General features: G+C 50.4%; 1 protein-coding gene across 1 annotated transcript in view; it reads left to right on the top strand.

Moving 5' to 3' along the window:
* PREX1 (phosphatidylinositol-3,4,5-trisphosphate dependent Rac exchange factor 1) overlaps window positions 1-20,101 on the top strand; it is a 178,667-nt gene that overhangs the window by 63,709 nt on the left and 94,857 nt on the right. Inside the window, exons 2-3 of the mRNA XM_025470351.3 lie at window positions 14,888-14,959; window positions 18,980-19,102. Coding sequence (XP_025326136.1) covers window positions 14,888-14,959; window positions 18,980-19,102 — 195 coding nt within the window. The remainder of the gene's footprint in view (window positions 1-14,887; window positions 14,960-18,979; window positions 19,103-20,101) is intronic.

Genomic DNA, 20,101 nt, shown 5'->3' with positions numbered 1-20,101 from the left:
CTGGAGGCTGGCTGTGCAGGGTCTCCCTCCCTTCGCCTCCTGTGCCCAGAAGGCTGGAGACTGTGCTGGACCATGTAGACCAAAGTGCCTGCCCTCCTGGAGCAGGTGGGGATGGGGACAGCTTCAGTGCAGTGGCTGCATCATGAGTGGATGTGAGTGAGTAGCCCCAAAAAGCTGGCAGCACAATACTAGGTCAGAGCGGATGCAGCAGAAGGTCAGTGTCTGGACTCTGATGGCCCAGAGGGCAAATCCCAACTCTCTCCACCTGGCTGCATGTGGTGGGCCTGGTGCTTCGTCCACTGAGAACCTCGGTCTCCTTTTTCTGTAAATTGGGGTGAGGTGTCTGGGATGAGGCCATATGTGAGTAGCAGTGGGACTGTAACTTAAACCTTAAGTTTAAGATTTCCAACCTGTATCTGAGTCACAAACATCTGCACCCTCCAGGCTGGCACTGCTGTCAGCCACCTCTTCCCGTGCTCAGATTCCTTCCCTGGGGTCTGAGCAGGCGCTGGGAAAAATAAACCAGAGGAAACCTTCATGCAGAGCCCCCATCCCCTGACCGTGCCCTGAGTACCACTATTTTTACATTCTCTCACTTTTGTGCATTGTTTCCTGACTCTGCAAACACAATCCTTCACAAGCTGGGGCAGTGGAGCGGGGGGGGGGGGGGGATGGAGGGGGCTCCCTCACCAGCCCCAGGAACAATTGTTTGGGGAGGAGGGAAAAAAAAGGCTGCTCTGAGGAAAAAACAAAACCTCTTGAAAGTCATTGTCTTCAGATGTCAAGTGTCAGTCCCGTGGAGAGGAGACCACATTCCACCCATTGTCCTGCTGTAGACGGGCACAGGGACCCCAGGACTTCCCGCCGCCCCGCCCTGCGTCCTGGGGCCCAGAGTGACTTGGTTTGCTTTGTCTGGGACATTCTGGCGGGAAATACCACCCAAAGCGGAGCCCTGTTCCCAGCCACCACCATCCTGGTCACTTGAGGCTTTTCCACGCAGCAACCCACCCATGCAGGCGCCTGATCAGCACAGCTGCTGCTGGCAGTGAGACCTGATGCTTGTTTTGTGTTTTCTAGCATGCTTCAACTTAGCTCATCAAGGTGGGCACCGTGTGTGTGTGTGTGTGTGTGTGTGTGTGTGTGTGTGTAATAGCTTAGTGAGGTATAGGTCACATACCATATGATTTACCCACTTAAAGTGTACAATATGGTGGTTTTTAGTATATTCACAGATGAAACCATCATCACCATCTAATTTAAGAACAGTTTCAGCAACTCCCCAAAAAGAAACTGTACCCATCAGCAGTCAGTTACTGTGTTTTTATTCCCATTTCACAGGGAGAGAAACTGAGACATGGAGAGGCCGCCCAGGGTCACAAGGCTAGTAAACGACGGAGCCAGGATTGCACCTGCGTACTGGCCCTAGAGACGTTTTCTTCACTCTGATGTAATGCAGTGGTTGTCAACAGGGAGACATTTTGTCCCCCAGGGGATATATTTGGGGGACATTTCTTGTCACAAATGGGGGCGGGGTTTGTTACGCTCTGGCAGGCAGAGGCCTGGGATGCTGCTAAGCATCCTACCATACACAGGATGCCCCCGCAACAAAGACTCGTCTGCTCAAGGATCCGTGGTGCTAAAGTTGAGAAGCCCCGCCACAATCCCACGCTGATCAGCCCATTCTTCAGCAGAAAATGCTGAGGGGCCCAAAGTAGATGTTGGGGCTAAAAGAGGAAGGATCTCAGACCACGTTCTAGGCCAGGGACAAGAACAAAGTCCCGACAGTGTAGGAAAGACTTCGCAGGAATGAGGTCTGCGTTCCATCAGTGATGCCCACCCTGGGTGAGGGTGTGGGGACGACGGGCTCTCAGTTGCCAGGCCGTGTCTACGGCTGCGATCCCACACTCAGATGCTCATAGGGCCAGGCAGGAGGGTGAGCATAAGCAGCAGGTTAGGGAAGAACAACCGCACCGGCCCTGGGGAAAGGTGGGAGTTGCCAGACCACTGCGGCCAGCGGTGGTCCTGTGGGCATTTGAGCCCCGCGGTCGGCTTTCCTCAGAGAAGCGAGGAACTGGGATTTTGATGGGAAATCTGATATCTAGACCCAGGCCTGAATTTTTTCAAAGCCCACTGCTGGTCAAACGACCCATGGCTGTGGGTCACCAGTTTGAGAGCGAGTTTTAGCTTGATAGCACGCAGGAGGCACTGTATGAGTCACAGTTGAAAGAATGGCAGGCTGTCCATGAGTTCAGGGAAAGATCATGAGTTCAGGAAAAGATCGAAGGCTGGGCCCCAGCCCCGGGGGAGGGGATCTGTGTGGGGAAAAGTGTTGGCTTCCCCTCTGTGGCCCCCCTCCCCCCATTATTGCATCAGCCTGTTCACAACAGGTTGTAGCAACTTGGTTTTTGCTTCAACTTCTACTTCCTCCATGGTCAGGGATGGAGTGGGGCTGGGTGAGGAGGACTGGACACTTCTCTTCAGGGCCTCGAAACTAGGTTGGGAGTAGGGCGAGTCTTGCTAGATGACTGATGATTAATCAACTAAACACATGATGTACCGTGTAGTAGGCCCAATCCTGGGCTCTGGGGATACAGTGGTACCCAGACAAACATCATTGCCTTCCTGGAACTGACGGTCCAGTGCGCTAGATGAACAGTAGGCTGATAAATGGACATGCATAATATCCACAGCAGCAGGTGCTATGGAGAAAACAAGGCAGGAGTAGGGACAGATATTTTAGTAGGATGGTCTTGGAAGGACTGAATATGCCTCAGGGCCTTTGCACCAACAGGTTCCTCTATCTAGAGTGACTTTCCTTCAGATACCTGCAGAGCTGCTACCTTACCTCAGTCCCCAAGTATCTCCTCAAATGCCATCCCACCCGAAATGGTCACCGAAATGACCATTTCTGTGAAATAGCTCCCCAACCCCAGCCTTCTGTGTTTCCTTATCCTGGCTTTATTTTTACTCATAGCGCTCATCCCTAACTGTCATTGCATTTTAAAAATCTATGTGTAATTGGTCTTGCCGCTGCTCCACGTGGGCAGACATGGAGCTGATTTGTTCAGTCACTGATCTGACATTGGCTCCTAGCACAGTGCCCGTCTGGCATAGAGGAGGCGCCTAGCGAGTGTTGAGTAAATGGGTGCCTGCGAGGGTGAATGAACACGCCTGCGGGTGGGTCACGTCCCGTGCGCCTCCCGTGCCCAGTTCCCTGCCGCGGGGGGCGCTGGCTGGCATGGAGAACACTTGGTGTTGGCTTTCTCCCCCGAGAATATAATCATAACCAGTTTCTTGTTTCCTTCCATAGCCCTGCCCCACTCCCCCGACCCAGCCCCCGGGCCGCTTCTTCCAGGAAGTCTTTGTAGTTTACAATGTTTTCTACCTGCATCATCTTGCTGAAACCTCAACTGCCTCTTTTTTCAGGCAAGGAAACAGAGTCAGAGAAGCAGGGTGACTCACTGAGGTCACACGGTTGGCCGTTGACGGAGATGTGCTGGTAGTGACGAGGATGAGGCGGCACAGTACAGTTTATAAAGCCTTCCGTCTTTCTCACTCCAGGAGACTTAGAAGCAGGCAGTCAACAACAGAATTGGTTCTAAGCTGGGAAAAAAAAACCCAAGTAACTCCCCTAAGTGAAAATGACATAGGACAAGTATATAAAAGTCTGTGGTGTATCGTAAGAGCTCTATAGATGGGGTTGATGCAACTCCAGAATTTTCCTTAGGAAACACAGTGGGTTCATATCGATTTACTCCAGGGCCTGGGTTCCCAGAAGATGCCCTAAAAACTCAAGGTGGGGCTGTGGAGAATATTCTAGCTGATGCTTAATTGAGCACATACTGTGTACCAGGCATCGTTCAAAGTGCTTGTTATACGTGTTTACTTCTATAATCCTTATTGCAATCCTCTGTGCTCCTTTGATCCCCATTTCATGGAGGAGGGAACTGAGGCAGAGAGAATAATTTGCTCAAGGTTGCACAGCCCAAAAGTGGCAGAGCTGAGATTTGAGCCAGCTTACCCAAGCATGTTGTCTGCTCTTATATTGTACTTCATTTTTGGCTCACCGGAGCCTGTGACGTCGGTGGTTTTGTTATTCCCACTCATGTTACAGGTGAGGCACAGGGAGGTGGAGTCACTGGTGTAGGTCCCACAGCAGTAGGTGGTGAAGGCAGGATCTGATGCAGGCAGTTGGTCCTAACCTCTGAGCCTCAGCCACTTTTATATACTGCTTCCTTCAGAGATGCGGGGCCCTTCCAGCATTTGAGAAAGGAGAGTTTCAAAGAGCAGGGAGGGCTTTCCAAAGAGGTGGCGGGTGAGGGGCAGAGGAGAATGTGGACGCTACTGTGGCTTCACCAGGGAGTGTGTGTAGGTTCCCTGCCGTGATGCAGCCCCTGTTACTAAACCACTTCCAGGTCTCACTGGGGTCAGCCCGCGCGGTTCCTCAGCCCCCTCCTTGGACTGCAGCCCCTTTCAAGATTTTGCCGATCACCGAACTATTTCCATGTTTTAGCAACCAGGGAGGCTGACCTTGTGTGTTCTGAGAAATGTCAGCCTGGAAGGCCTCTGTTAACCAGCCTGCATGCCTTCGTTCTTCGAAGGTTCTTCAAAGACAGGGCCATTCCAGGTGTTTCCTTTCACCCTCTTTCTTTTGGAGGCTCCGTTGTGGCAGCCCAGCCAGACTTGCCATTACCAGCCCCTGTAGTCCTGGGCCTGGTGGCTTTGTCTGGCCTGCAGAGCCACTTTGGCACTTATAGGGCCCCCTGATAGTGCCAGGGAATTAACACCCTCTACCCCTGCCCTCCAAGCAGGATTGGTGTATGAGTGCCCCAGCTCCATTGCTGCCTCCCTGCCCCAGGATCACCCAGAGATGTGTGTTCTGCACTGGCTCTCAGGGAGCCTCAGAGGGATGGAGACCCATCGCCCATCCTGGCCAGTTGCTTGATCTCCTGCCCTATCCTGGCTGACCACCATCCCTGGGCCCACTTTTGTCCTCCCCTGCCTGTGTTTGCTGGAGCACCTCCCAGATTGACTGCTTGTACCCAAATCCTTGTCTTGGGGTCTGCTTCTAGGGGCCCAACCTGCTCAAATATGCCCACAGTCCACACTCGCTGTGCTATCTGTATGCACAGCTATGAGTAGAGCTGGTTGGTGCTTGGTGTGGTTGATGTAGGTTATGCTTTGCCGGCATTTGAATCAAGATTTACTCTTTTGACAACATAGTTTTCTTTTTGGTATTTGGAGCCAATAGTCAGATATATTAAGGTCTCCAGTGTTTTTGACAGTCTGAGAATCAGTGCCTAGAGGCCAGCGGGAAGGGGCCTACTCTTGTTTAATATGGAATTAAAAGTGCCTGCCCCTTCCATGGTGCTCATTTATTGAGCACTTATTGGGTGCCTCCTGTGGGCCTGGTGCCAAACTGGATCCTGCAGGCTCTCGGCATGGGGGTGGAGGGAGACACAGAGGTGGACCCACCTTGCAAGGTGAGGTCGTGTTACCCAAGCACAGAGCCTGGCTGGCTGACCCCCACATGCTGATTTATGCCCTGTTTTTCCTCTTTCCTAAAATGGGGATACTCACAGCACACCTCGTAAGATTAAACAGGCTGGTCATCGGGCACCTGCTAACCCACTTCTACTCCTCCACGCCAGGCAATGATCTAGGCCTGGGGTGGATGCTGTGTGAAAAAGCCACTCCTTTCCTGGTGTAGATGAAGCAGGCCGTAAATGAACGACAAGCAAGGAAATAGATATGTGGAGGGAGGTGGAAGTAAGTGCTGTAGGGCAGGAAAAGATAGATAAGATAGAGAATGGAGGAGAAGGATGGGCGTCTGCTGTAAATGGAGTGGTGGGAAAAGGCCTCTCAGATGTGGCATTTGAGGGACATCTGGGTGGCTCAGCTGGTTAAGCATCTGACTCTTAGTTTCGGTTCAGGTCATGATCTCAGGGCTGTGGGATCAAGCCCTGCATCAGGCTCTGGGCTCAGCACAAAGTCCGCTTGAAATTCTCTCTCTCACTCTCCCTCTGCCCCTCCCCCCATAAATAAATAAGTTAAAAAAAAAAGAAAGAAGTGACATTTGATTGTAGATGGGAATGAATTGAGTGAGGAAGGAGCCCTCTACGGTATCTGGAGAGAGTCTTGCAGACAAAGAGAACAGTAGGTGCAAAAACCCTGAGGTGGAATGGTGCTTGGTGTGTTCATGGAACAGTATGGAGGCCTCAACTGTATCTTATTTTTAGTGCTTAGATGAAGATATTCATCTGTTAAGATACAGTATGAGGCAACAGTATTCGTGCTGTTCTATATAATGGCATGAATTTTATGTACATAATGTGGAATTCATAACTTGCTATATGAGACATGACATAAAGGAATGAGTGTGAAGTTGGAAAAGGAATGTTATTTTCTCTCAATCCTGTCTGGTATATCTGTGACTGAGTATGTAACCTTCCCTGACCATGACGTCTCAAATCTGAAATTTGGGTATTTTGGGAAAGTTGTTCTGGGCAGTGGCTTTCTGCTCCTGGCACGGGCCCCGCAAAAAGGGGTGTGAATGGAGTGCAGGAGGTTTTACTCTCAGCCTGGGTGGTGGCAGGGGGTTCCTCTTGGGGGAAGGTCTCTCTCCCTCAGGCTGTGGTAGTGCCAGGCCGGCTTGTAGGGGGCTGGCCAAGATGGGCATCTTCCTGGGGGGCCTTGTGGCTTCTAGAGTCAACACAGAGGAGGAGAGGTGGGCAGCTCGGAGGCAGAAGGAAAGCCTTCTCATCTCATATTTGCCTGGCTCCTGCTCTCTGCTGGCAGGCACTGCCCTGTCCACACCGGGACACACACCCATCAGGAGGAGAATGCAGACTAGACTCCTGGGTGCTAAAGAAGTGATAATTTGGGTGGGCAAGAGGGCCTGGTTTGTTTAGCAACCTCTCCTGTCCCAATTAAAAAAAAAAAAAAAAGAAAGAAAAAAGAAATAAAAAAGATGCGTTTGTGTTAGAGAATGACTTATTTTTTAAAATTTTATTTATTTATTCATGAGAGACAGAGAGAGAAAGAGACAGAGACACAGGCAGAGAGCGAAGCAGGCTCCATCCAGGGAGCCTGATGTGGGACTTGATCCTGGGTCTCCAGGATCACGCCCTGGGCCGAAGGCAGATGCTCTACCCCTGAGCCATCCAGGCATCCCAGAGAATGACTTTTGATTTGAAAGCTGCATGCTCATTTTGTAAATGTGGAAAAAAACAGAAATGAAGAAAGAAGAAAATTAAAATCACTGATAATTCCACTCTCAGGATTAGGTTCCTAGAGTTAAAACTCAAATAAGAGTGCCTTCAATGAGATGGAAGTTTCATTCTCACTGGATTATAGACAGTCTGGGGCAGATACATTGCTTTCTCTGTCCTGAGGGACATAAGCTCCTCTGTTGCTGCTCCATCTTCTTCAGTGTGGTTTCCACTTCATGGTACAAGGTGGCTGCTTGGCCTCCAGACATGACGTTGGTTTATCCAATCAGTAGGAAGGAGGAATAGCAGAAAAGAATCCCGCCTGTTCTTCCTATCCCCAAGGATACTTCCAAGATATTGTATGTGATGCCTCCGCTTATGGCCCACTAGCCCAAACTTAGCCACATGGCCATACCTAGCTGAAGGGAAGCTGGGAAATGTCTTTATTCTAAAATCTTGGATTCTGTTTCTAAAGGGAAAGGGGAGACCAGATAGTAGGGGACAACTAGTAACCTCAGCCATATTCTCACACAGTTTGGGTTTTATCCTTTCACACGTCTTTTTTCTGTGCTTATGTAGAGATGATTCATTTAACTGAAAATGAGATCATATTTTATGTATTCTGGTACTTGTTTCCCCCCCCCCACCATTAGATACATCAATAGCCTTTGTCCATACTATTAAATGGACTTCTGAACACCATTTCTAGCATGATCGTCCTTTGTGGTGATGAACAGTTTATTTAATAACTAAACACTAAGTGATAGAATTATAAATCAGATACTAAACTTAAATCTCAATGTCATATGTGAGATTTATTTATTTTTGCCATGGCATAAATGCCCAGAACTTGAATGGATAGAGCATAGGATTTGGGCATTCGAAGGAGTCAGTGGGCATTTGAGGGGTGTCCCCAGACTCTGGCCTGTGGGGCTGCGTGGAGCAGGCCATGCAACCCCCACTCTGTTGCTGTTATTCCTGTTTTATTAGTACTGCTGGGATTCAAGAGCCCTGCTCTTCTGTGACACTCTGCTTCCCTGGCCCCTGGCCACCCAGTCCAGGTGGGGGGATGGGTCCCCCTTTCCTCCGTCCTTGCTGTCGTCTGGGGTGGGGCAGCCTCATGTCTGGCCGGTCCCCCGGCCCTCTCCAGTTTCACCATATGTCTGGTGAGGTCACCCTGGCCACGGCAGGGATGTCCTTGGGGGCGGCCGAGCCCCCTCCCCTCTGTGATCAGGTTGCTGGCATCAGTCTCAGAGAGTGACTTGGAGACATCTTTCTATCCTTTTTATCTCCAGGGAAAGATTTATCCTCCCCAGGCGGTGACTGCAGGTTCCAGACAGATGGCAGCTCCCCAGAGGCACCCCGAGGGGCAGCTGCTCCCTGCTTTATGCTTATGTGGCTTGTTGTCTATAGTTACTCATTGATGATGTGTGTTGGGGGTAGCCTGGGCACTTATCCCAGACCAGACTGCTTGGGTTAGAGGCCCAGGTCTGCCCCTTGCTAGCTGTGTGGCTTTGGGAAAGCTCTCTCCTGCACCAGGCCTCAGTTCCCCCCTCTGTAAAATGGGTACAGTAATAATAGTACCTACCTCTACCTACCTCTTGCGATTGCCTGAGGATTAAAACAGCACAGTACCTGACACATAATAGGGCTCAAAGATGAAAGGGATGGTAATAATAAACAAGAGTCAATGTTTTATCACGATTACTATTATGGTTACTGTTAGCTGTACCTGTTACTTCTGGAGCATCTTGAGGGCCCCTTTCCTCAGAGGTGAATGAAACCGCCTTCTGCCCCGAGACTGTTCACACCATGTGGGGGACATGCTACCAGACGGTGCGGTACATACGTGACTTCATCTTGATCAATTCTGGGAAGGGTGACAGGCTTCCGAGGGCTGTGGAGAATGTGGCGAGACTCTGCTTTCTCTGGGTCTAAGAGGAGACCTCTCTGAGGAGGGGTCTCCCCTGCTGGTTGAGTGCCTGGGAAGAAAGCTCCCTCAGCACAGAGCAGCCACCACGGGGGCCTGGTGGGGGACAGGCCCGGTGCGTTCACGGGACAAAAGGAGACCGGCTCACTGCAGCTGAGTGATGGGTGGGAGGAGCCCTCGTCCTATAGCACCTCGTCTCTTTGTCTCTCTAGGTTTTAGTAAGAGGCTCTTGGCACTACTGACATTGGGGCCACCTGCATCTTGGTGGGGCCCATCCCGGGCATCATAGGATGTTTAGCAGCATCCGTGATCTCTACCCAGTAGTCGTGACAACCCCGGGTATCTGCAGTCACTGTCCTCTCTTCTGGAGGATAGAATCACTTTGGAGTTGGGAACCACTGCCCTAAGGCAAAGTGGGACAGGTGTGAGCCTGACATCAGGAGACTTGGTTCTGATCTGTGTTTTGTCACCAACTTTTTGCTTGACCTCAGATTAGCATCTCCCATGCTCCCTGGTTTCCTCCACCCAGTAGGAGCTCTCTGGAGATGGCAAACACACAGCCCCACTACCCCTGCCATCTCCACAGCTATGGCAGACATCACCCATCAATCATGCCGCATCTGGGAGCCCTGGAGACACTTGGGGGCCAATGAGCAGCTTGTCTGGTCCCCTCTGAGCAGGAAGTGGGAGTCAGACAGTCCTGGGTTTGCTCTTTTGACTTCTGGTTAGATGACTTCTGTTAGGTGACTCATCCTCTGGGCCTCAGTTTTTCTTATCCGAAGACTGAGACCAAAATACCTACCCCAGAAGCTGATTGTGGGGTAGGAAATGAACTTAGGATGGGACTGTACAATTCTCAGCACATATTTGTTACCTGAAAGAATGAGAGTGTGTGGATCTTATCCTGGTATTGGAGTTGTGGAGACTCTCATCCACTGCTGGTTGGAGTGTGGCTGGGTATGATCCTGTCAGAGAGCCGTTCGGTGTTCACTAGTCAAGTTGAACATGTCTCTAAACTCTGGCCACCCATTCCACGCCTGGCTGTACATCCAGAGGGACTTGCACCTCAAGAGATTGACATTTTGAGGATATGGAGAACCTGGGCCCATGGACCTACTCACTGTAGCACTGTTTATCATAAGGACATTTGAAACAACCTCAACTTCTGCCTCCTAGTAGTGGGTGCTGTACTTTTAAATACTCAGCAACAGGGCAGCCCGGGTGGCTCAGCTGTTTAGTGCCGCCTTCAGCCCAGGGTGTGATCCTGGAGACCTGGCATCGAGTCCCACGTCAGGCTCCCTGCATGGAGCCTGCTTTTCCCTCTGTGTCTCTGCCTCTCTTTTTCTCTGTCTCTTTCTCTGTGTCATGAATAAACAAATAAAATCTTAAAAAAAAAAAAAAAAACTCAGCAACAAAGTGAACAACAAAGCTGGAAGGGGTGCATGGTGTGCACTCTGGGGGTAGGGACTGAGACACATGGGTAGGGTCTGGATGGCAGGTGCTGTCAGGTGCACACAACAATGTGGACGAATGTAGAAGATGTGATGTTGAGTGAGAAAAGCAAGTTGCTGAAACGTCAGTTATAGAAACGCTGTAAGCACGCAGAACTGTGTTCTTTATTGCTTGTCCATTCACATGTGTGTGGAAAGTGGGCAGGGGGCATGCGTGGGAAGGAGGCGCACCATATCCAGGATGGGGGGGTGCGTTGCGGGAGGGCAGGTGCACAAGTGGCTTACCTCCTTCTGCCGTGATTCATTTCTTCCCGTTATGCACTGAGGCTTGATATTCACGCAGCGCATGGATAAAGTACACACTGATGAGGCTTTGCATATGCATGGGCCCAAGTAACCCGCTCAGACTAATAAGTAGAACATTTCCAGCACCTCCCAGGGCTCCCTCGTGCCCCTTCCCCATCTGCACCTCCACCAGATTTGATGAATTTCTTTTAGAAAATGATTTAAATGCTAAGATTTGCCAAAGCTAGGTTTGTGGATGTTGATTGGGTTTTTCTCTATCCTTTTCCGAATCCTTCACATATCCCATCATCATTGTCATCATCATCATCAGCAGAGGGGGACTCAGACAGATGTGGGGGCAGTGGCCCAGGCAGCAGTGTGGCAAGGACTCCACAGGGACGAAGATTGCCGGGCCAAACCGGGGTCTCAGGCAGCCCTGGGAATCCTGAGAATGGCCTCGGCTCTAAGGGAGGTTCCCAAGACAGAGCTGCTTTTGGCTGAGCGTTCCAGAGCTGTCAAGACTTGGACGAGGAGTCGCCCCTGAGGGTCCCTCTAAACCACCCCGCCTGCACCGAGGCCATTGGCACCGCCTGGAAAAGCCAGTCGTGCCTTGGGCAGCACCAGGGCTGGGCCCAGAGCCCCTGCCTGTCCATTCTTTCCGGGTCACGAGCTGTCCATGGTGCCCATCACGCAGGCCTGTTTGCGGCTCCTCTGTGGGTGGCCCGAGCCTCTCATTGTCCCAGCACAATAGCAGTGGCTTTGCTTGCTGGAAGAAACCAGGACAGGAAGCCTCAATCGAGGCCAGCACTCCCAGCTTCCTGCTGTCCCCAGCGGTGCTGGGCCGGCAGGCCTTTGTCTCCCTCCAGTCTGAGGAGGCTGGAGGCCGGCCTTCCCAGCAGCAGCACTGCCTTGCTGAAGCATCTTCTAGGACTCGTGTCCCTCCACCCGTTGTCCTTTAAAAGGAAGGGTCAGCAGGCTTCCAGCAGGCTCCTGCTGTGTGTCAGGCACATCCCATCCCTTCCTTTGATTTCTGAGGGCTTGCTGTGTGCCAGGCACTACTATAGAATCTGGGGATACAGCTCGGAACAAGAGAGGCAAGCTCCCTGTCCTCATGGGGTTTCCATTCACTTTATCCTGTTGCATTCTGAAAGGTGGGATGGTATTGCTATGATCCCCGTATCTGGGAATAGTAAACTGAGGCTCAGAGAGGCTAATGCCTTTTCCTGAAGTTACACAGCAGGAAGGAAGAGGATCTCTGGCTTAAACACACAGTGTCCATTTCCAAACTTGGCCTTCAGCATTGGATTGGGGTAAAGGTTTCATCTCAGCCATGCTCCCTTCTTATCTTGGCCTTTCCCTTAGCACCTGGTGTAGATCGCCTAACCTCACTTTTCATCTGTCAGATGGACTTTTAATGCAAGATGGGAAGGTGGGAAGTGTATGAAGACAAGGAGGGCTTCTTGGAGAAGGTGACCTTTGAACTAAGGCCTGATGGATGAGGAGCTGGCACATGGCAGAGCTGGGGAGACTATCCTGCTAGTAAAAACAGCATCTGCAAAGGTCCTGAGGCAAGAATGTCTCCTGGCAGGTGGAAGAGATAGAATGATGTGGGGCTGAAGATTATTGAGGTGTGGGGTGATGGGACGCTGGATGGTGAGGTGAGAGATTAAGGGCCTTATGGGCTGTGGAAGGATTTTAGGTGGTTGTTTTTTTTTTTTTTTTTTTTTTTTTAAGTGTAGCAGGAAGCCAGGGGAAGCCATGGAGAATTTTAAGCTGTGAATTGACAAGATCTGATTTACATATTTAACAGGATTCCTCTGGCTGTGTGTGGAGAAAGGACTTTGGGGGCAATGAGGGGGAACAGGGAGGAGGTGATTGCATTAGTGGAGGCGAGAGAAGATGGTGCCTTGGACTGGGGAGGGGTGGCCGTGGAGGTGGAGGGAAGAAGTTGGATTTTTAATACCTATTGAAGGTGAAGCTGATGGATGGAGGTGGGCACCAGAGAAAAAGAGGGGTCGAGGGTGAGGGACGGCTGGGGGGTTTTGGCTGGAGCCAGTGGTGCTGTGGGTTGGGAGGGAGGATCAGGAACTAGATTGTGAGGCTCCTGGACATCCAGATGGAGATGTGGAGTCTTCAGGGAAGGAATTCAGGCTGGGGACATAAACAAGGGCCGAGGGGACCTGGCGGAGACTGCTGTGCGGTGCGTGCAGCCAGAGGCACGGCTGCCTGGCTCCGTGACCGCTGCGTGAAGCACCCGTGCACCGCCTACTGGGAAACCTGAGTCTGCGGGTGGCCAGTGCCCCCGGACAGCCACCGACATCCCTTGGGTGATGGAGAAGGATCTAACAGCCGTCTCTGGAAGGCCAGCCTCCCCTTTGCCTGCCTCCCCCTGCTTTCCTCCATCCTGGGCTGTCCTTCTGTCAGAGATCTCCCCAGACAAGCACAGTCACATGAGACATGCTCTATCTAGCCTGCAGCCAGGCAGACCAGGCAAGGTTGGCTGTGTGGGACTGGCCTCAGTCTCTCCCAGGCGCGCCTCCCATCCTCCATCCACCCATCCTCACATTCAAGTCCATGGTTCTTTTTTTTTTTTTTTTAAATATTTTATTTATTTATCCATGAGAGACACACACACACACAGAGGCAGAGACACAGACAGAGGGAGAAGCAAGCTCCATGCAGGGAGCCCGATGTGGAACTCAATCCTGGGACTCCAGGATCATGTCCTGGGCTGAAGGCAGATGCTCAGCAGCTGAGCCACCCAGGTACCCCAAGTCCACGGTTCTTGTCAGTAATTCCTCTCCTGCCAGCTCTGTGCTACCCGCATGAGGGCCAGGCCACTGTCATTTGTCATTTCTCATCAGCCTGGCTGCACCCCTCCATTCTGGTACCCCCACTTTCACTCTCGACCCCCTAAAATCCAGTTCTTCACAAAAACTACCAGTATTTTGCCAATATGTAAAAACTGGGAGACTTTGCTTAAAAAACAAAACAAAACAAATTAAATTCTGGCTTCTGTTGAAAAGAGGCCCAGAATACCTGGTGATACTGGGCCCACCCACCTTCCCACCTGACCACACTTGGGAAGGAGAAGCGGCCATCCCCTTCAATAGGATGCACTTGCCAGCTCTCCACGGTCCCCAACCCCCCCGCGCGCCCCCCCCCCCATCGTCATGTGTCACATCACAGAGGACAGAAATGATTTCTCTGTTCTGAGCCCCTGAAAAAAGTGGCAGGACAACTGCAGTCCATCCGTACAGCAGGATCCCGGGCAGCTGTAAAAAAGAACGAGGAGGTTCCCCGTTAAGGAGAGGAAGGATCTGTAAGCAGGATTAAGTGGGAAAAGCAGATACAGCATGTCCTGGGTATGCTGCTATTTTTCTGGTGTGTAAAAAAGGGAAAAAATGAAAATACGCGCACGCGCATGTGTGTGTACATGTCTGTATATTCCCATTTGTTATTTTTGCATGAAGATTCTTTGGAAGGGTACCCGAGACAAAGCTGTGGTTCGCCAGGGGGGTGCGGAGGGACTAGATGCCCTAGGGCCCCACGTGTAGGAGAAACACTTGTCGTATTTTTGACTTTTTATAATTTTGACTTTTGAACCATATGGATGTGTTATTATTTAGAAGTTAAAAAATTTTTTTTAAATTTTTGAAAAAAGGAAAACAAGGGAAATGCATTCTCGTCAGAGTGAGTGCCATGGGTGAGGAAGCAGATGGGAGTGTGTCTCCCTGAGGGCAGGGCTTCACCGTGCTCCCTGCACAGGGCCTGGGGTCGGAGGTGCTCAGTAAACATTGGTTGACTGCATGGGGGTGAGGGATATATTCCTGTTTTGTTCCATGCAGAAGCTGGGTAGGCTTCTCCTTGTTCCCTGCCCATGTCCCTGTGCTGTGATGCTTCCCGGATCCGCCCAGGTGGCATTTGAACTTGTGGCCCTCCTTTCAGGCCTTGGGGCGGGGTGGATCGGAGGCCTGGATACTCACCTCTCCCTGCTTCTGTTCCTCTAGGCATTCCTGCATCGCATCCGGCAGAATGTGGCGGACTCCGTGGAGAAAGGCCTCACAGAGGAGAACGTCAAGGTGTGGACTGCTGGGCCGGCCCTTTGCAGACTGACCTGTTGCTCTGTATCTTGCTCCCGGGGGTGGGGGGAGGGGAGGGGAGGCGGTGATGCTCAGAGGGCAGAGTGGGAGGTGCATCCACCCTGCTGGCCGCTGGCTTTGCCCTCCCACAGCTTGCTCCCTGCAGCCCCTGGGGGGTCTGGGGCCCCAGAGTGAGCTGCGCTTGGCAGACATCAGAGGACGCAGCCTCAAGACTTTGTCTCCTCGCTCACCATGGCCATCCTGTCTTCCAGCCTTCTCTGTGCCAGGCCTCCTGGCGTGGAGCCAGCAGAAAATCCCTTCCCAAGTGCCCCTGGGAGCCTGGCACCTCCAGCTGCCCTCTTGGCAGCCCTGGCCTGTGCCCCTGCTCTGGGCATTGAGTGTCAAGGCAGAGCAGTTGAGTAATTGGGTCCGGCCTTCGTCTTGGCTGTGGCTCTGGGGAGTTTCGGGAGGACGTCAATAGGCCCTCTGTGTGCATGGAGGAGGCCCCTGCAGTCCCCAGGCTTGGCTTTCTAGCGTGACCTCACTCTCTGGGAAGCTGCCTTTAGTTCTTGGGGCTCCGGGGTCCTGGTCCGGGGGAGGAGGGAGACAGGGTGGGTGGGTGTCAGAGGTGCCCGACATGTATAGCACACAAAGGACTTGGTCAAACAGGATGTTCCTCCCCCTCCCCCCATTCTCGGCCAGTCTGGGCAGTAACCTTGCAGTGGATAATTTTTTTTTTAAAGATTTTATTTATTTATTCATGAGAGACAGAGAGAGAGAGAGAGAGAGAGAGAGAGAGGCAGAGACACAGGCAGAGGGAGAAGCAGGCTCCATGCAGGGAGCCCAACATGGGACTCGATCCCTGGTCTCCAGGATCATGCCCTGGGCCTAAGGCGGCGCTAAACCACTGAGCCACCTGGGCTGCCCACAGTGGATAATTCTGAGTCCAGTTATTTGGATGAGAAAGCTGAGGCTTTAGATATTAAGAGACCCGCTCATGGTCACTGCCTGGCTGGTCCCTGATAGTGCTGGGATTTAAGCATTTTATGCATGCATTCATTCGTTCAGCAAATATTTACCGAGGGCTTATTTATTTATTATGTGTGTTTATCACAATTCATTTATTTATTGCAATTTATTTATTTTTTGTTTTTTTTTAATTGCAATTTAAAAATCACTAGAACTTTAAATTGTAATTTATTAGTTTTTTTAGAAATTACTTCTGTCATGAGCTCTAACTCACAGTAAAGGGTGCATTCTAAGTATCGAACGTGATGCTGTTTCACATATGAACAGGCCTATAAATGCAAACTCAATGAAGACAGAGCATCTCCTGCCCCCACGGGCTCCTCTGTGTCCCCTTCCTTGTAAATGCCCCCTCCCCAAAGGTAAACCATTGATTAGTTTTGCCTGTTTGTGAGCCTTAGATAAAAGTGAGCTCTTTCATGTCTGGTGCCTTTTGCTCACTGTGATGTGTGTGAGATTTGCCTGGGCTGTTATGTGCGGCTCTGATCCAGTCTCTGTAATTGCTGGCTCATCATCCCTAGTACAGTGTCCCTTAATTGACCATGCGTTCTCCTGTTGGTGGATATTTGAGTTATTTTCAGTTCTGGGCTTTTATGACCATGGTTATGTATGCCTTTTGGTGGACACAGGCTCTCTTGGGTATACACTCAGGAGACAGATATTTATTTTGAAGTTTTGGAGTCATCCCTTGAAGAAGTATGGCAATAGGATCTATCCTGTGGGTCTTTAACATAAACTGATTCAACCATGTGAACCAGACAAGAAGAATAATGAGATGGTGCAGGTGATTCTTCCAACCACCTTCCCGGATGAGTGTCCCCCAGGGTGAGGTGGGGAAGAGACTCCCTCACCCTCTCACAATGCAGCCATTGAGGAAAGGCCTCCAGCCCTCATACTTACCTGACCTGCCTACCCTCAGGCCATCTCCCTCTGCAGACTTTCTGGTGCATTCCAAAGGTCCCCCAGGTTGGTCTTCATTCCTTGAGGTCTTTGGCTCACATGTTACCTTCTCAGAGTGGCTGTCCTTGGCCCTCTGCCCCACCCTGGGACTCCCTCCACGTTTTCCTTTTGTCTTTAGTGCTTCTGACCCTCTAGAATATTCTAGCTTAGTTCTTTGCTTGTTGTCTGTCCCCTTGTATTAGAATGTCACGGACGCATGCACGTGTCTATGCCCCACTGTATCCCCCCAGGGCCTCTAATCGTGCCTGGCAAACAGCAGGTGCTCAGTCAGTATTTGCTGAAGGAAGGAGGAAGGAACCCTAGAGGGAAACAGAAACCTTTAGTGACACTGGTTACCCCTGCTGTGAGCAACCCCCCTGCCCCTCCCCCCCTTTCCCTGGGATGGGTGGGGGAAGAGCCCTTCACTGGATTCATTGTACTGTGTTCTGTTCATTGAACCATGGGGTATCTTCTCTGAAATTAAATTTCAAAAAATATACCTCTTATTAAAAAAAGGGTAAAAGAATTTTATGCAGTTCAGAAGGAATTTAAGTAAATAAAGAGCTCCTAGTTCTCTTTCCCAAGGTCCCTTTAGTTGCCAGCTCGATGCTTCATTCAGTTAGTCTCTCCTTCTGCCAGCCTACAGAGGATTGCCTTTCTTTTAATTTTAATTTTTATTTATTCATTTTTTTTTGAGAGAGAGAACAAGAGCACGAGTGGAGGGAGGGAGGGACTGAGGGAGAGGGAGAAGCAGACCCCTCTGGTAAGCAGGGAACCTGATGGGGGGCTCAATCCCAGGACCTGAGATCATGACCTGAGCTGAAGGCAGACGTTCAACCGACTGAGCTACCCAGGCATCCTATCCCCCCTCCTTTTTTTTTTTTAAACACAAATGGGCCCATGCTAGAATTTTGCTTCGCACCATGATTCTCCACCCCACCCCCACTTAGTAATATATATTAAGGATCATCCCAGGATTTGCAGATTCTTTTCATAGACTGCATAGTATTTCAGCATGTACAATATATTTAATTATAACCAGTCCAGTTCATTTAAGTATTTGATGAGTCCCCCTTTTGGACGTGTGCCTTTTCCCCAGTGTTTTGCTTTTGCAAATAAAGCTATAATATGTAAATAAGGCTATAGTATGTCCTTGGCTATCCACCAGGCTCTTCACCTTGGCATTATTAACATCTTGGGCTGGATGATTCTTTGCTGTGGGTGGGGCGCTGTCTTGTGTATTGTAGGGTGTCGAAAGCATCCCTAGCCTCTGCCTATGAGATGCTGGTAGCATCTTTACCCGCAATTTGTGATGGCCACTGATGTCCCTAGACATTGGGAAACATCCCCTGGGTTACACGGTTGTCCCTTGTTGTAGACCACTGATGGACAGGCTCAATTCTAAAATATAGAATTAATGGATCAAATTGTACCCTGATGTGGCATCTCAAACTTTGTAGACTCATATGGGGGAAAAAGCACTTATATATTGTTTGTGTAAGTTCACATGGCATATCTTGGACATCCTTCCCTATCATATTTTCTTTTGCCACAGCATTTTAATAGGTACATGGAACTACCCTCATCATTTTAAAAATCAGTCTTATGATTGGATGTGCTGGTTGGCCACTATGAAAACTGTGACAAATGTCTTATATTACATTCTCTGCATGCTGAGTGTGAACTCAGTTCTGCTGCTTACTGGGCTGTGTGGCCTTGAGAATGTTAATTTACTTTGGGTCCCTGCTCTTCTATAAATGGGGAATGACAGTAGTCTCTATCTCGTGGGGTTGCAATGAGCATTAGGTGCCATAAATGCATGTTAAGTTCTTAGCACAGGATTAAGCGTTAATCCTGTGTGATCAATGTTGGCCATAGTTTGTTTTAGCATTATTTTTATTAGTGGTAAAGTGGCTCCAGTGTATCAGAGTGCCTGTTGCATTATATCCTCATTCACACCGTGGGTTATGTCTTTTCTTTTTTTTTTAATGCTTGATTTTGCTCCCCCTCTGTGCCTTGATTAACACAATCTTCGGGCTTCACTTTTCCTTATAGATCCTGTTCTCGAACATCGAAGACATCTTGGAAGTTCATAAGGATTTCTTGGCTGCCTTGGAGTATTGTTTACACCCTGAGCCTCAGTCTCAGCATGAACTTGGGAATGTTTTCTTAAGATTTGTAAGTATGGTGACCCGGCCCCTGTTGGAGCCTGCGACTCTGGGGAAGTGGGCTTCCTCCCCGGCATCCTCGGCAGGCCTATCTGGGGGATGGAGAGGCAGGTGGCAGGCAGGGCAGGTGCAGCCTCTGCTCCCAGGAGCAATGGGAATCAGTTCAGTTCCAGCAGATTAGTGGTGGATTTAGCTGGCTCTGCCTCCCCTCAAGCCACAGAGAGCGTGGCTCCCTTTTCTTCAGGGCTCCTTGCTGAATGACTGTGTCCTGGGGTTCCCATGACCTCCTAGTCTGGCAGGGGCCTTCTGCAGCAGAGGGAGCAATGTGGGTAGCCAGTGCCAAGAGGATGGACTTGAGTCAGACAGACCTGGGTATGAGTCCCAGCTTGGCCACCCCTGGACCCTCGAGGGCGTCTTAGGTTCCTACCTAAGCTGCTGGTCAGAGAGGCAGATACTTTTCATAATAGCCTCTGTCTTCCTGCAGGATTGCCAAGTTGCTTGGAATAGTGAGGGGATGGCTGGAGGAAGGAGGGTGTGGGCACCCTAAAACCCAACCTCAGACTCCTGAGTTGATCACAAAACTAGCACACACATTCCCTTTATGCTGGCCACTGTTCTAAGTGCTTTACATATCTTCATTCATTAAGACTTCACAACAGCCTTCAACTGTGTGTACTACTATTGTTCTCACTTTGAAAATAGGGGAGCTGAAACCCAGAGAGGGTAAGTCATAATGCAAGCTTACACAGCCAGTGAGAATTGGAGCTCGGATTTGGAAACATCGCTGTCTGGCTTCAGGGCTTACATTTTTCACCATCTTATATGATAAGTTTCCTGATTACATATGAGATACCTACTGGGTGCCAGGCACTGTACTTGGCTCTGAGGCTGCTGCCCTAAATAAGATGGATTTATTCCTCCTGCTGTGAGGCTCATAGGCTGGAGAAATGGAGAAGGCCATTTCAGATGGTGTCACGGGTTGTGAAGAATATGAAATAAAGAGGTGGCA

This window comes from Canis lupus, chromosome 24 (genome assembly GCF_003254725.2).
Source record: "Canis lupus dingo isolate Sandy chromosome 24, ASM325472v2, whole genome shotgun sequence".
Taxonomy (NCBI): domain Eukaryota; kingdom Metazoa; phylum Chordata; class Mammalia; order Carnivora; family Canidae; genus Canis; species Canis lupus.
This window is presented reverse-complemented; position numbering and strand designations above follow the sequence as displayed.